The 13,985-nt window shown below is 41.9% G+C and overlaps 1 protein-coding gene across 6 annotated transcripts in view; it reads right to left on the bottom strand.

The window, feature by feature from the left end:
- Positions 1–13,985, bottom strand: part of RUFY3 (RUN and FYVE domain containing 3) — a 78,441-nt gene that overhangs the window by 36,816 nt on the left and 27,640 nt on the right. For all 6 annotated transcript variants that reach the window (XM_019534264.1, XM_019534266.1, XM_019534269.1 and 3 more), the window contains 7 exons: positions 10,723–10,896; positions 8,533–8,650; positions 4,818–4,919; positions 3,824–3,947; positions 2,880–2,941; positions 496–561; positions 325–394 (listed from right to left, as the gene is read on the bottom strand). In XM_019534264.1, coding sequence (XP_019389809.1) covers positions 325–394; positions 496–561; positions 2,880–2,941; positions 3,824–3,947; positions 4,818–4,919; positions 8,533–8,650; positions 10,723–10,896 — 716 coding nt within the window. The remainder of the gene's footprint in view (positions 1–324; positions 395–495; positions 562–2,879; positions 2,942–3,823; positions 3,948–4,817; positions 4,920–8,532; positions 8,651–10,722; positions 10,897–13,985) is intronic.

Below are 13,985 nucleotides of genomic sequence, written 5' to 3'. Positions count from 1 at the left end.
GGGAAGGAAGGGGAGGGGGAAGGGCAGGGAGCCGACAGCAGGGCTTGGCTCCACCCCCCAAGCTGGGAGCAGGGGCTGGTGTCCCCTAGTTATGCCCCTTTCTGAGCCTCCAGGCAGGCTGAGGGGAGGGGGTAGAAGGGCAGGCAATTGTTTTAATTCATACAGTTGCCGATTGTCCTCATTGTTGAGTCAGTAAAAGCTGTCAGCACACTTTGTACCTGTTTCAGATTCCCAGTTTATTACACAGTACAACTTGCATTCACCTCTGCTTTAAGTACAGGCTTCACAAGACAATGACAAAATGTCCTTGTCTGAGACACCTACCTCTTCAGTTAGTTTAGTGTTAGATTTTTCTAAAGCATCAACCTTTGCCTGAAGATTGTTCACAGTAGCACTGTCAAATCAAAGAGAAAAAAACTACTGTAATTATATTTAAAGAAACCAATCACTTTGTATTTCTTTGAGATGACAGCATAACAGAAATGAATGCGTTACCTTAAGTGTCTGTTGAGTTCTTCTACATAATTTTTCTGATCCAAAATAGCAGTAATTTGACCATCTCTGGAAACAGAACAAAGAGTCAGATGTTCCTCAAATGCATTTCTCTCAACCTCTCTCAGTTTCACGGCAATAGAAAAATTAGCCCTGGACCAGCTCATTCTTTAATCACCTGAACATTCATCAGTTGCGTTATTTCCCTGAGGGTTGTATATGGAATGGAGGACCCGATAGCACTGGACTACTAGCAAGAAACAGGCTGACCCCATCCAGCCCTTCCCTAACGAGAATGACCCCCCTCCCCAACTGCTTAGATTGTCTCTGAAAGCAGGAATTCCTAACATAGAGCCCAGAGTAGTTATGGTCCCATGCTGAGGGGACTTCCTCAGAAGAAAGAACATAAGAAAGTGAAGCAACATCTTGCCTACGTTGAACCACGAGCTGCTCCCAACCCTCCCCTTCAGATCATAAGCACAAGGATAGTTATCTTTAAAGCTTCACATAAAATCTCAGTCGGACAGCCCTAATAGGCCACTAGACATTTCTATCTTGGGCAGTTCTCCCATGCTGTGGAAGACAAGATATGAAGCAATGGCTTTAAACTGTAACAAAACAGATTTAGATTAGGTATCAGGACAAACCTCTTTACTTTTAGAACAATGAGGCAATAAAACAGACTACCCAGAGAAGCTGTGGGGAAAGTTCATTGAAGGTTTTCAAAAAAAAAAAAACAAAACAACTGTATAAGCATTGGACAGGGGTGACTTAGAAGCATGATTTTTCTATTTGGGCAGGAAGGGCAATCAGATCTTTGAGGTTTCTTACAACCCTTGATCCTATGATCTAAGGTTCATTTAAGCCAAGTAAAAAACCATATGAACCACAGTAGGGCAATTCCATTGGGTCCAGAAGACTCACTGTGATGCACAGGCATATTTAAAAAAAATGAAGGACAGTTACAAGCTATGCCTTTCTGCAAAATTAGTTACAGCCCTTTGACTTCTGACAAGTTACCAATACAACCTTCAGGTGAACAAAGGTTGGTAAATCTCCATTACAAGATTTGCTGAGGGGAAAAGAAAAATGAAGACAATAACGATTAGCACAAAATTAAAATAAATGAGCGTTAGGGCTGCTTAACAAAACAGTCATGTCACCAGGACCTTCTCAATTAAAAGTTGTAAACAGAACTTTGATGCCATCATTTTTTGGCATGAAATATTAAAAACAATTTTGAAAAGTGAGAAATACAAGAACAAAAAAAAAAAAAAAAGTTGACCCACCCACACTTCCTCTCCCCACAGCCTCAGGCCCATATCTGCCACCCACTCCCCCACTCCCACTTTTACTCTTGCTCTATGCCAGCATGCTCCATCCCTGCTCCTATCTGTGGCACAGAGCACAGCCTCAGACCAGCCCTATGGCAGCAGTACGGACATTGCGCTGCTGCTATGGGACTGCACTGGGACCAAACCAGGCTGCAGCACAGATACAGGAATCTGCCAGCACTGGAGCAAGGTAAGTGGGGGGCGCTGAGACTGAGCGGGGACAGAAGTGGCAGAGGCCCAAGCCTGCATAAAGGCAGGTACAAGGGGGAGCAGGGGGAACTATGGTAAATACAGTATTCAACATAGATCACATACTGATATTGGAGGCTGAGCACCTATCCCTGCTGGTTGCAGAACCATTAAAAAAGAGTACACAAAAAACCTGGGGTGCTTGCAGACATAAAAAACCTCCCAAAAACAGCAGTTTAAACTGGGTGCATTCCCGAGCCAAGCCCTATACATACCCAAAAAGAGGCAGCATGTTACTTCATCCTGGATTGCCCAACGTCTGTAAAGATTGGGCACTTTTGTGGAGTTTTTTGGCACTTTTAATTAATAGCTCATTGAATAAACTTTAGTTAACAGCACCAAAAAGCCCTGCTGAAGCACCTGATCTTTACAGAGGCTACAGAGCCAGGTTAAAGTAACAAACATGCTGCTTCTTTTGGTAAAGTATTATTTTTTGTTTGTTTTGGGGTTTTTTTTAAATGTCTGCAAGCAGCCTCAGTTCCTAAACTGAAAGAGCTGCAGAGAAAGAGTTTCTTTTACTTCTGATAAAGAATGTTTGTTTTATTTAAAAAAAAAATTCTCCCCATGTTAATTTGTAGTTACATCAATACAAGCACAAAGAAGCATAGGTTTTGCAGAATCTTTCCTCTTCTTCTGGTTGTTAGTTTCTTATTTGTATGTTGTAACCAGAATTCAATTGCAAGTCAAGAAAACCATACTGTTTTTGTTAAAAATGCAGGTTGGATTATGGGGTAACTAAATTCTACTGAAAAAACAAAAATAACCCAAGGGAAAAAAAGCACACGCATTTGCCCTTGTACTTACCCCTCATTGCCCTTTGTGCTGTTCCCATCCTTCAAGTACATGGAAAAATCAATAACTCCAACCTACATGGGAAGAATTTAGTATATTTAGGAAGAGGTTACAATCATGTGTAAAATAACAGTGTTCTTACCATAAATATACAACACCAAATTTGTATTAAGACATTGTGCATTTGAGAGCAATGCATTTTCTTCCAATTTATAATCTAAAATAAATCCACTGTATTAAACTGATTAAAATGAAGATGAGTTCAAGTGAGAAATCAGCTTGTTACTACTTACAGTGTTGAAAGAAGGGAAAAATAGAAGATTCTAACCAACACACTTGTATGTACAGCTCTCATGGCTAGTGTAATAGAAGTGCCCATTAACTTACTTCCCTTTGGTTAATACATACACAAGCACACACACTTCTAGGAAAAACAAATGCAAAATAACATCTCAAGCCAGAGCTACAGAAGCAGCATCTCCCTCCTCTTCAGCTGTCTCCTTCCCATGCCCAGAAAGGATAGCAGGGTGGGGGGGAAAAAAAAAAAAAAATCGCTGCAGTACAAAAAGATAGCAGTGGAAAGTGCTCTGGCAGGAGTTTTCTGCAAGGGATGTTACATCTACGTGACCAAGCCAAGTATAAAAGATCTTTTGCCACTGGTAAATATCAAGAGGAAGCTACTGAAATCGTAGTAGTAATAGTAGTAACAACAACAGCAGCAACAACAGTAATCATCATCAATAAAAAAACCCCACATTTTGGCAGCATTTTCAGCCAACTATACAAAGGAACAAACCAAAAAAACAAAATAAGGAACATAATCATAATAACAAGTTTACAGAATGTTTCTTAATTAGCCAATGAGTATAAATTTAAAACTACCAAATCATACACCAGCAGAAATTAAGCGCATGAGAATTCATCCCAGGAACGAATATTCATCGGCTCTTCAGTACCTGTGAATCCAGGTCTTCTCCTTTCATGCAGAAGTTTGCATCAATGACATTTAACCCCACTAAGAGGCCAGCAATTATGGCACCTTCTTCTTCCATCATGAGTGCATTAGGCTCATAAAATTCACTGAAAGACATTAATGCGAGACAAGGGCTCCATATGAAAGGAGTTCCATAGGTACATATCAAACAGCTATAAACTCTTCCTATGTGTTCTAGCTTTGGCTACTCCAATACTACTTGAAAATCATTTTTAACATACAGGTAGAGACTTGTTCACAAGATTAATATTAAAATTAAGAATATTGCACCTCCTAATTCTATTCTAAGCTTCACTCAAACAAGATCACCCCCATGTTTGCCAAATGGCAATTTTAAGCTTCCTCACCACTCAGTAAAATTGAGGAAACTGAAAAAAGTATCACTCACTGAAAACCTAAAACTTATGACAAATAAAAACATCACCCCAATTATCACATACTGTTACTAAGCATTCACTTTGCACTTTTTGCCCAAAACTGGCAACATATTTTTGAGAAGTGAGTCATTATTCCCACTTTATGGATGGGGAAAAAAGGAAGCGTGAAAGCAACTCACCCAAGATTAAATAGCAGGTAAATGACAGTCAGAAGAAAATCCAAGCATGCCTTATTTCTACTTCTGTGCCCTAGAACCTGGAGGACAACACTGCCTCCTTTTTATGCAGATACATACATCTTACCTCTCATTACCTAAATAATATGCAATAATTGATTCTGCTTCGCACTTTTCTTTTCATTTAAAAGTGGAAGACAGCGACTTTCAAATCAAAAGCAGAAAATCTGACAACCCAGAAACTAGCTCTAGATTTCACCAAAGCTGTTCTCAAACAAAGGGAACAGTATTGCTGTGATGTCACAATTGCAAAATAATAAATGAATTCCATTTGAGACATACCTCACCAGGGAACACTGAGTTAAAGTAAGCTCTCGAATTCAAGAGAGAAGGAACTGCTCACCTGAGAAGATCCTTTCTGTTAATTAAGGCTTTCATGTATTCAGAAAGCTTCTTCTGCATTAAGGCCAGACGAAGCCAGGCTCTTCCTCTACCCACAGGCGTCCTAGCAGAATTCAGAAACAAAAACACAGTTACTTACATACATGGCACATATTCACATAGAGTTTTAATGTTATCTATGTTAACTCAAAGCTGTATTTTGAATGCATTGTTATGGGTAAAAAACTGACTGTAAATAAGAAATACCCATGCAATCATCTGTCTTTGTTTCTTCTTCCTTTTATTACCTTCTATCCTCTTCCCCCTTCTTCCCATGTGCTGTCTTATCTAGACTAGGGTGTCAAACTTGTTTGGTTCTGTGGGGTTTCCTGAGACTCAGACAAAGCTGGTGACCAAAAACCCTGATTATAGAGGTGGGAAAAGAAGGCGTAGGAAGGTGAGTAGTTAGTTAGTTCACTTATCGTGAAACAATAAATGACATTCTAGAAACTCATAATGAATTTTTAAAACATTCAATGGTAAGGAACTGTAAAAGCGGATGATATTCACAACTGAACAGTTATTTTTTTCCTTAGCTTTTACTCCAAAACCCCGAGGTCAGCCCAAACAGTGACAAAATAAAAGAACACACACATAGCAACTATGAAAGACAAAAGTCATTTTTTTAAATGCAGTTATGCTATGTAGGCAGCATGCCACTTCTTCAAGCATTCTGGTGCTTGCATTTGGAGACCAGTCACAGAAGATGGCTGCTAGGAGAAGCTTTTCTATGCTGCTGGTTTTGGTTCTTCCCTCAGCAGAGTAGCTCCTGCAGTGCTATATGGCTTAATGGTGGGGAAGGAAAAGGAGGCAGGAAGAGCTCAGGAGAAAGAAACAGGGCAAGGGGTACCTGCCCCTAAAGAAAGTGGGAAGCAGAGAGAGAGAGGGAGAGCACATGTTAGGAGGGAGGGTTAAAAGAGGAGGAAAATATAGCGTAAGGGAGCGAACATGTACACATGTGTGTGCACACTGACTCCTGCAGGACTGAGGGACAAGACATGTAGCCTTTCTGCCCTTGCTGTGCTAACAGATGACACTATGATGCAACAAATGAGGCAGGCCACCTACACAAGGGCATTCTTGGGTTCATGGAACACTTGACAATTTTTGACTGTGGTCATTATTTGAATAGTCAGTTGACTGGCTTTCCCAACTCTAGTCTGAATTAACACAACAGGGATTCCCACACAGTCTGTCTGTCTGTCTGTCTGTCTGCTTTTTCCCCTCTCGCTCTCTCTGAGGCCTTGACCTTCTAAGGGTCCAAGAAAGCATATTTAGAATGCTGTTCTCCAGGTGCTAGGTAATATTTGTATCATGAACAAGAAAGTTTTCTGGTTTTAAAGGTTCACCTTTTATACTTATCTCCTTTCTCCATTTCTTCTGGCAAGTAGAATATACATAGTTTTATAAATATAGGCATTGATATGCAGGATCACACCAGTGGCTCACTGGGATTGTATACAATGGCCAGTATTCAAAAGCAAAGGCAGGCATAAATCCCAGAGTAAACAACAACATAATTCCAGGGGGGCGGGAAATCTAAATTTTAACACTTTGTAAACCAAATAACACCACAGACACATATACACTTTCTTTTCTATGATCAGAGAGAGGTAGGTAGCTGTTTGACTTCAGACTAAGGTAGAGGTACACCTTGCTTTCTGCCTTTCTCTTCAAGTATAACTAAAGACTTTGCCCCTCACTGTCCATTTAGAGGTGTCCTTTTAAAAAAAAAAAAAAAAGGAAAGGAAAAAATTCTATTGTGATCAACTTCCATGTTTTGTATCAATTACCTCCAGAGGTTTTTAAAGTATTTCTTCATGATCAGAGATGGTTAGCCATGTTAGTTTTAAATCAGGTAGAAGAAAGGGAAGAGTGGCACCTAAAAGACTGACCGACTAATGAGGTAATACCTCTCTGAACCAGTCTTCAACATGCCACCCTGCCCTACATCCTGTCTTAATCAGTTTTAAGTTCACTGCCTTTAATCTTATTGCATGGCCCCCAGATTTTCTATAACAGGAAAGGGTAAATAGGAATGCTAGCCTGCCATGCCAGCACAAACACACAAACTGAACCTACATGAACTCCTTCATTAAACTTCAGTAAAACCAATGGGACACATGGCTGTGCCTACACATCACTCACAGGGTTAGAGCTTCAGGTGACGGATGCCTTGGTAAATCAGGAGACCTTCCCTATGCCTGTGTGTCATGTCAATTGCTCATCTCCTCTCTGAATTAAGGAGTCACTCTTTCCTCTATTTTTGTTTGGAAGTCTACATCTGCTATCGTTTTTGCTATACTTCTCCAGATACCCCACTTCAAAAAATATATAGCACAAATAGGAGTTAAGCAAAACTAAGCATACCAGCTAAGGTAAAAGTGTCATAAGAAGCAAGGGTGTGAAATTAATTTGGCCTGTCAGGCTTCTTGTGGGCTGGATGACCCACAGTCTGCAACAGCAGTCTTAATCCCCACAAAATGTGGGACCCAGAGAGTTAATGAAGCTGCCACTCAACCCCCCCCTTTCCTTCATTGCTGCCATTTTCAGTTGTCTTGATATATAAAATTATTCCCTCTACTCCACAAATTATTACCTTCCTATTAATATTTTTGACTGTTTGACCATTACCCCACCTTCCTTTTTAAAAATCAATCTTTTCAACAAGTTCAGATAGTCACTGCTATACACCACATTTCCATATATATCACAGAAAATTCTTACGCTATATTTTCCTCCTCTTTTAACCCTCCCTCCTAACACACTTCCTCTTGAATCAGACTGGAGAGAAAGGGCTGTTTCTTTTCTCAGAATTCACTGCCATTCATTTATTCCTGGCATGAAACATACAGTTGATTTTTTACAATGAGAAAGAACATCCTTCCTCAAGACAATCTTTTCTTTGAGAAAAAAAATTGAAGGCCCCATCTACACATGACACTTAACACATGATTAGCCAGTTAATCAGGTCTTAAGTGGTCACCTGACCACACATGCAATCTATTAATGGCATGATTAAAACAGGGATAAGCTACAAAGTTATGTGTAATGACTCCGCAGCTGCTTCTTATCATGCCATTAATTGATCATGTGGCCAGGGCGCTTCATCACCTGATTAGATTTCCTAGGTGAGGGGCCCATGCGCACCTGCAGCCTAGGAGCTCCCACCTGACACTAGCTCCCAGCCACAGGAGTCCCATCATCTGACATGGTGTCCCAGCCACAGGGGCACCCCATGCACTCCTGCAGGTGCAAGACTGCAACTGATGCAGTGTCCTGGCCACAGGGGTTCATGGGGTGCCCCTGTGATTGGGACACTCAGCTGTGGGGCTGGGACCCAGGGTCACCTGATGGGGCTCCCAGCCATGGGATCATTCAGGGGGAGCCTGGGATCAGGACTGGGCTCAGAATCAAGCTCCCCCTGCGCCAGCAGTAAGGTGTGGTTGGGTTCCAATTTGTGATCCCACAATCATGCCTCCTGCCAGCCACATGTGGCATGACAGGAGGTACAACTGTGTAGAGGGGCCCTTAGATCCATTTGTACTGACAGGAAATGGCAGAGGATACATTTTCTCCCCCCACCCTAGACCCTTCCCTCCTTAGAATTAGTCTACTACTTACAATTAAAGCCTACAGGATTTACCTGTAAAGCAGCAGAACAGGATTTTACTTACTTAAGACCTGGTAGATCTTTAACACTTGCTGTGATCTCAGCAGCTTCAGGAACAAGCTTCTCTACCAACTCTAGAGGTCCCCAAAATGACTTATTTTGCCCAAGAAAAGTCTTCTTAGCTAAAACAAAAAAAATATGAATATAAAAAATTAACAGGTCTTATACCCACACCATCTAAATACATCCTCAGGCTTGTTCAAAATTGAACTGAAAGCAGATCTGAGACCTCCAGGAAGTTTTCTTCTCAGAAATATTAATGACAACACTGTTTTATTTTTTTATTTCTTTCTTGTAAATAAGTGGGTTCAAGAATAGATTCTCAAAATGGTGGAGTGCACATTAGACAAGCAGGATTGATTGCCTGTCATGTTTATGGGCGATATTAGTATAAAGTAAATGAATGATGGCTTAAAACAAATGCTGCCATAAGCAGATATTAAATATGGCATGGAGGAGACATGAGCAATACCCAAGGACAACGTGGTGGTATACCCTCGCCCCAGCTCCTGAGAAAGGCGCTAGAATTTCTACCAGAATGCTGTCACTAGACTTTGCTGTAGGGCACTTGGTCAGATCTGAATCTTGTTAGGAAATAACTCCACCACCTCCTGCTTTCTGACCCTTCTCTTTCCCCTGCAGCTTCCAGAATCTTGAGAAAGTAGGTTCCCTTAGTTAACCTCTGGTGCCCACTTTAAGCAGCAAGAGCATGAAATGACACTTTCACAGTTTTGCTGGATTCTGAACAGTGACAGTGAAATCAATCAGACTGTTATTAACATGAAGCTATGGACACCAGTAGTGGTACTACAGCTGTCTCTGCAGACCTGGATAGACAATACTGCAGTAGTTCATATACAGCTCATATCCAGGGGGTTATTTTCACAACTGTATTAGAAACTTATTCTTGTTGCATCTTTCTTAAAATTAAAAATTAATGGTTTAGATGCACACACCTCACCCAAGATATCTTTTCGCCCCTTAGTGAAAAGGAAAGTGGATTTTTTTCTTAAAACCTACACCTACTGGTGCTAAAACGATAAAAATAAATCTCCCTTAGCATAATTTTACTATAACCAGCAATGAATCAATTTATTCAATGAGTAATCAAAAAAGCCATCAAGCTACCCGAGAGGTGACTCAATAGCCGCCTACAAGTAGGTTAGGGGTGAGCATCAAGATCTAGGGGAGCAACTCTTCAGGAAGGCACCCCTTGGGAGGACCAACGGGCACAAGCTAATTGAGGGAAACTTTAGGCTGGACATAAGGAAAAAATTATTTTCTGTTAGGTTAACCAGAATCTGGAACACACTCCCAGCAGAGGTGGTACAGTCACCATCCTTGGAGGTGTTCAAGAGGAGACTGGATAAATACCCCATGGTAGGGGACCAGACTTGATGATCTTGCAGGTCCCTTCTAATCTTTTGATTCTATGAGTCTATAGTGTTTGGAAGCAGCTACTAAAATAGCATTGCAGGAGATCTGTATAAAAGCTGCAGAAAGTTTAGACAAATCTCCAATTCATTTTCAAAGTAAATGCTCTTTTCATCCCCCAAAGTAGTCATTTTACATATTTATTACATTTATAAGCTGTCTTTCCTGACAAAGGCTCAGGGCAACTTGCAGAAAAGGGTAAATAACCTATAAATCAAGTGAATAAGAGAACAAATAGGAGAAACAAAAACTTGTAAAAGCCAACAGAGCAGGGAGTGGAACTCATTTGGCCCCTCAGCCCAGAACTTTAAAAAGAACCAGGTATGCCAGCCAGATGATTATATACGCATAGATTTCTTCTGCTTTATGCCATGCCACTTCTGCTGCAATCACCTCGTTCAGTCCCTTCATAGATTTCATAGATTGTAAGGGGCCAGAAAGGAACTTAGATCATCAGGTCCAGCCCCCTGCACTAGGCAGGAAAGACAACTGGGATCAGGTGACCACAGCAAGGTGACTGTCCAGTCTCCACCACCTCTGGAGGGTGATTGCACCACCTCTGGAGGGAACTTATTTCACAGTCTGGACACCCTAACTGTGAAAACATTTATAATCAGACTTTAGTCTAAAATTTAACATTAGTCTAAAAGTTATGTATGTTCTTAAAGCAAAACTACCTCACCTTCCCCACCTCACATTCAGATCTGCTATACTATCCCAACCGTCTCCCCTAGTAGGCTTTTAAATTTAACATTCTTACCTTTCAAGCCATGTTTAAGGCAGTGCTCCATCACTACAAAGAACTGCTGAAGAGGTGCATAGTCCGAATCCAGTGTTCTGCCCAAATTAAGTGCTGACTCAATCAACCCCTTTATACTCAGTTTAGCCATATTCATTAGGTTCATGCGTTCATTAGCCATGAGATAATTAGGATCTATAAGAAAACAAAAAGGCAGTGTTTGGTGACAAAAACAGTATTAAATATCATAAAATATTATTCTCTATTGCCTCCAGAACAAAATTAAAAGGGTTAAGACTTTGAAAGGCAGTCATTTGCAGCCTACTCTTCTTTTTTATTAAGAAAAATTGAATATCTGCTCCACCAGAAGTGATCAAAGGCTCTTTTTATTGACAGAAGAGGGAAAACCATATCTGGAACAGGAAAAGCAAACTCAAGCTACTTTCATTCTGCTAAATAATTAATAATCTGAAAAGGAACAGTGCTGGCAGACATGCATTAATACTTTACTTAATGTCTTACAATATGCTGCCACTTAATCTGGGGAGTGATGCGACTTAGCTGTATGCAAAGAGGAGTGACCAGAAGGACCAGTAATTAAATGCCAGTAAGGTAGATCTAGCTTGTAATTGGTCCTTCTCCTATGGATATACAAGATGTTCCTCTGCCCCTTAAATATTTATCCACCTAACTCAGTTTCTACCTAGCCTCACATTGCCATTTGAAATGCAATACACTCAGAATTATTACATCAACATGACTAACATGCCACCTTTCTTGTGACTACCAACCAGACAGGCAACCATTATATCATCTCTGAGGCCTCCCCAACATACCTACTACCATCCAAGTCTTTTACCACTTTTGACACTTTACTTCCACTGCAATCATCATTAGCGGTTGATGACTATGATTTTGATTCCAGCCTCTAAACACATTTGACAATATGCTAACTGCATGCAGCATCCCCAAACACACCACAAATTCAGATTATTGTCATTGCTGGAAACAGGGTAAGAACAAGACATTTTCCTATTCAATTGCTCCAACTTCCCTATCTTCAGGCCTCTCTTTACCTTACCTATACCCCTACTAGCCTATACAAAATGGTTATGCAAACATCTTTTCTTCAACTTTGACTCCTTACAGATTTCCATATTAGAACCCAAACCAGACAAGGAATCTAGTTACAAGTGTCATCCCATGACCTGGGTGTAAAGCAGCAATCCAAACTTTCAGTGTGCCCAGAAAGAGGTAGTTAACTGTGTTAGTCTGAAGTCTGGCAGAAGGTAGGGCAGGGTGATACCTAAAAGGCTAATTTGTTCAGAACAGCATATGCTTTCATAGGCAACAGCCTACCTCATTGCATGCACAGCATTCAGGCTCCACCAATGCTGAAGTATAAACTTTCAGGGGAACTTGTTACAATAACTAAATCACTGGCGATGCGTAGGGGATGCACACAGGTGCATGTGCACCCCAAGCTTGGTGGTGCACCCCCTGCAAAAAGGCACCACCAACACTGTCGGCGGTGCCTGTGGGTGGTCGCCGCTCGCCCCCCTGCCACCACCAGCACTACAGCTGCCTGTGGGAGCTCACTGGTCACTGTCACCATCACTGCCTGCAGGAACTCGGTGTGCCCCCCGCGCCTAGACTGTTGCCTATGAAATCTTATGCCTCTCTGAAGGAGGCAGTCCCCACCCTGACCTACCTTGTGTATACAGCAAAAGCTATAGTCTATTTCTGGGAACATACATAGGAAGGCCCTGGCCACTGTACTATTTAGCTGTTCCAACAGATTCCCCCAAATGGTACATTTTAATGCAAATGGGGGCTATATAGGAAGAAAAAAGAAATCATACACAGGTATAAGGGAAAGCGTAAAAATTTCACTTCAGTGCTTTTACAAGTCCTCTCTGAATACCTGTCCTGATGGTCCTTTTAAAGTCTCATCTGCAACTGCCTTTTTTTCATTCCTGCCACCCTATAAACCAGGGCTGTCCAACTTCCAGGTAGCTGGTGGCCCCCTCACAGTGCCAGCTGCCTTTCCAAGGACCACTTGGCATTCAAACCACCCCCCTCCAGCAGTCACCCCAGCACCTCCCCCCCAGGTCTGTGCACAGCATGAGCACCCTTGTTTCTCACCCCCCAGCTGGGCTTGTGGCATGAGCAGTGTAGTTCCCCTCCCAGCCATGTTTTCTGCCTACCTGCAGTGCAGGCAGCTGACTCCTGCTTTTGCTCCATATGCACATATAGAACATGGACACCCTGGCTTCCCTGCCATGTGTACAGCACAGGCACCCTGACCCCTCCTGCTGTTTTACCCCACCCCTAGGAGCAGGGGCAGGAAGCAGAAACTAGAGGAAGGTAGGGGAGTCCAAAGAACCCAGCTCCCATGATAGGGAAGTGACAGCTAGGTAGGAGTCTGCGGGCTGCCAGCTGGACCACCCTGCTGTAAGATTGCTTCTTCTCCCTCCCCTTGGTATACTATAACAATGGGCATATGCCCCTGAGGCCTCTTCCCTGCCTCCTGCAATCATATCTGTTCAGCCAGGCTGTCTAGCTATAATGATCAACCACCATTTCATTCATTTTCATTTAAACTAATGCTCTCATTATTTTAGACAAAAGGATTCCACTCTCCACAAAACACATTCTATCCATTATAAACCTGTCTACAAGCACTTATGTCAGTCCAGCTGCAATTCACCCATTTACATTTGTTAATGGCTTTACTATGTTTAGCAGCAGAAACACAACAGAGAATTACTCGAGTGGATCCATACAATGTTGGTTTCCCAAGAAAAATGTCCAGTATCTACAAGGAAGTAAACAAATATTTAAAATAAAAAATATTTTAAATGAGCTGTTGAACTGGAACACATTGAGGTGAGGGAGTTCCCCTGCCCTCCATTAATGCTGGCCTCGTGAAGGAATACCTTGAGAGGCTGGATACCTTCAGGTCAGCCAGCCCTGACAATCTACACCCCAGGGTACTCAAGGAGCTGGCAAGCATCATAGCCCAGCCTCTGGCACGAATCTCTGAAAACTCCTGGTGCTCTGGTGTAGTGCCCGAAGAGTGGAAGAAAGCTAATGTGGTGCTTTTCTTCAAGAAAGGGAGGAAAGAGTATCCGGCTAACTATAGGTCCATCAGCCTGACTTCTATCCTGGGGAAGATCTTAGAAAAGTTTATTGAAAAGGCCATCCTTAAATGGACTGGCCAACGCCAACATCCTAAGGGATAGCCAGCATGAGTTTGTTGTGGGTAGGTCTTGCTTGACCAA

This window comes from Crocodylus porosus, unplaced genomic scaffold (assembly GCF_001723895.1).
Source record: "Crocodylus porosus isolate Cpor-Errol unplaced genomic scaffold, CroPor_comp1, whole genome shotgun sequence".
Taxonomy (NCBI): Eukaryota; Metazoa; Chordata; order Crocodylia; family Crocodylidae; genus Crocodylus; species Crocodylus porosus.
The sequence above is the reverse complement of the archived record's forward strand: the minus strand, read 5'-3'. Positions and strand labels throughout refer to the sequence as shown.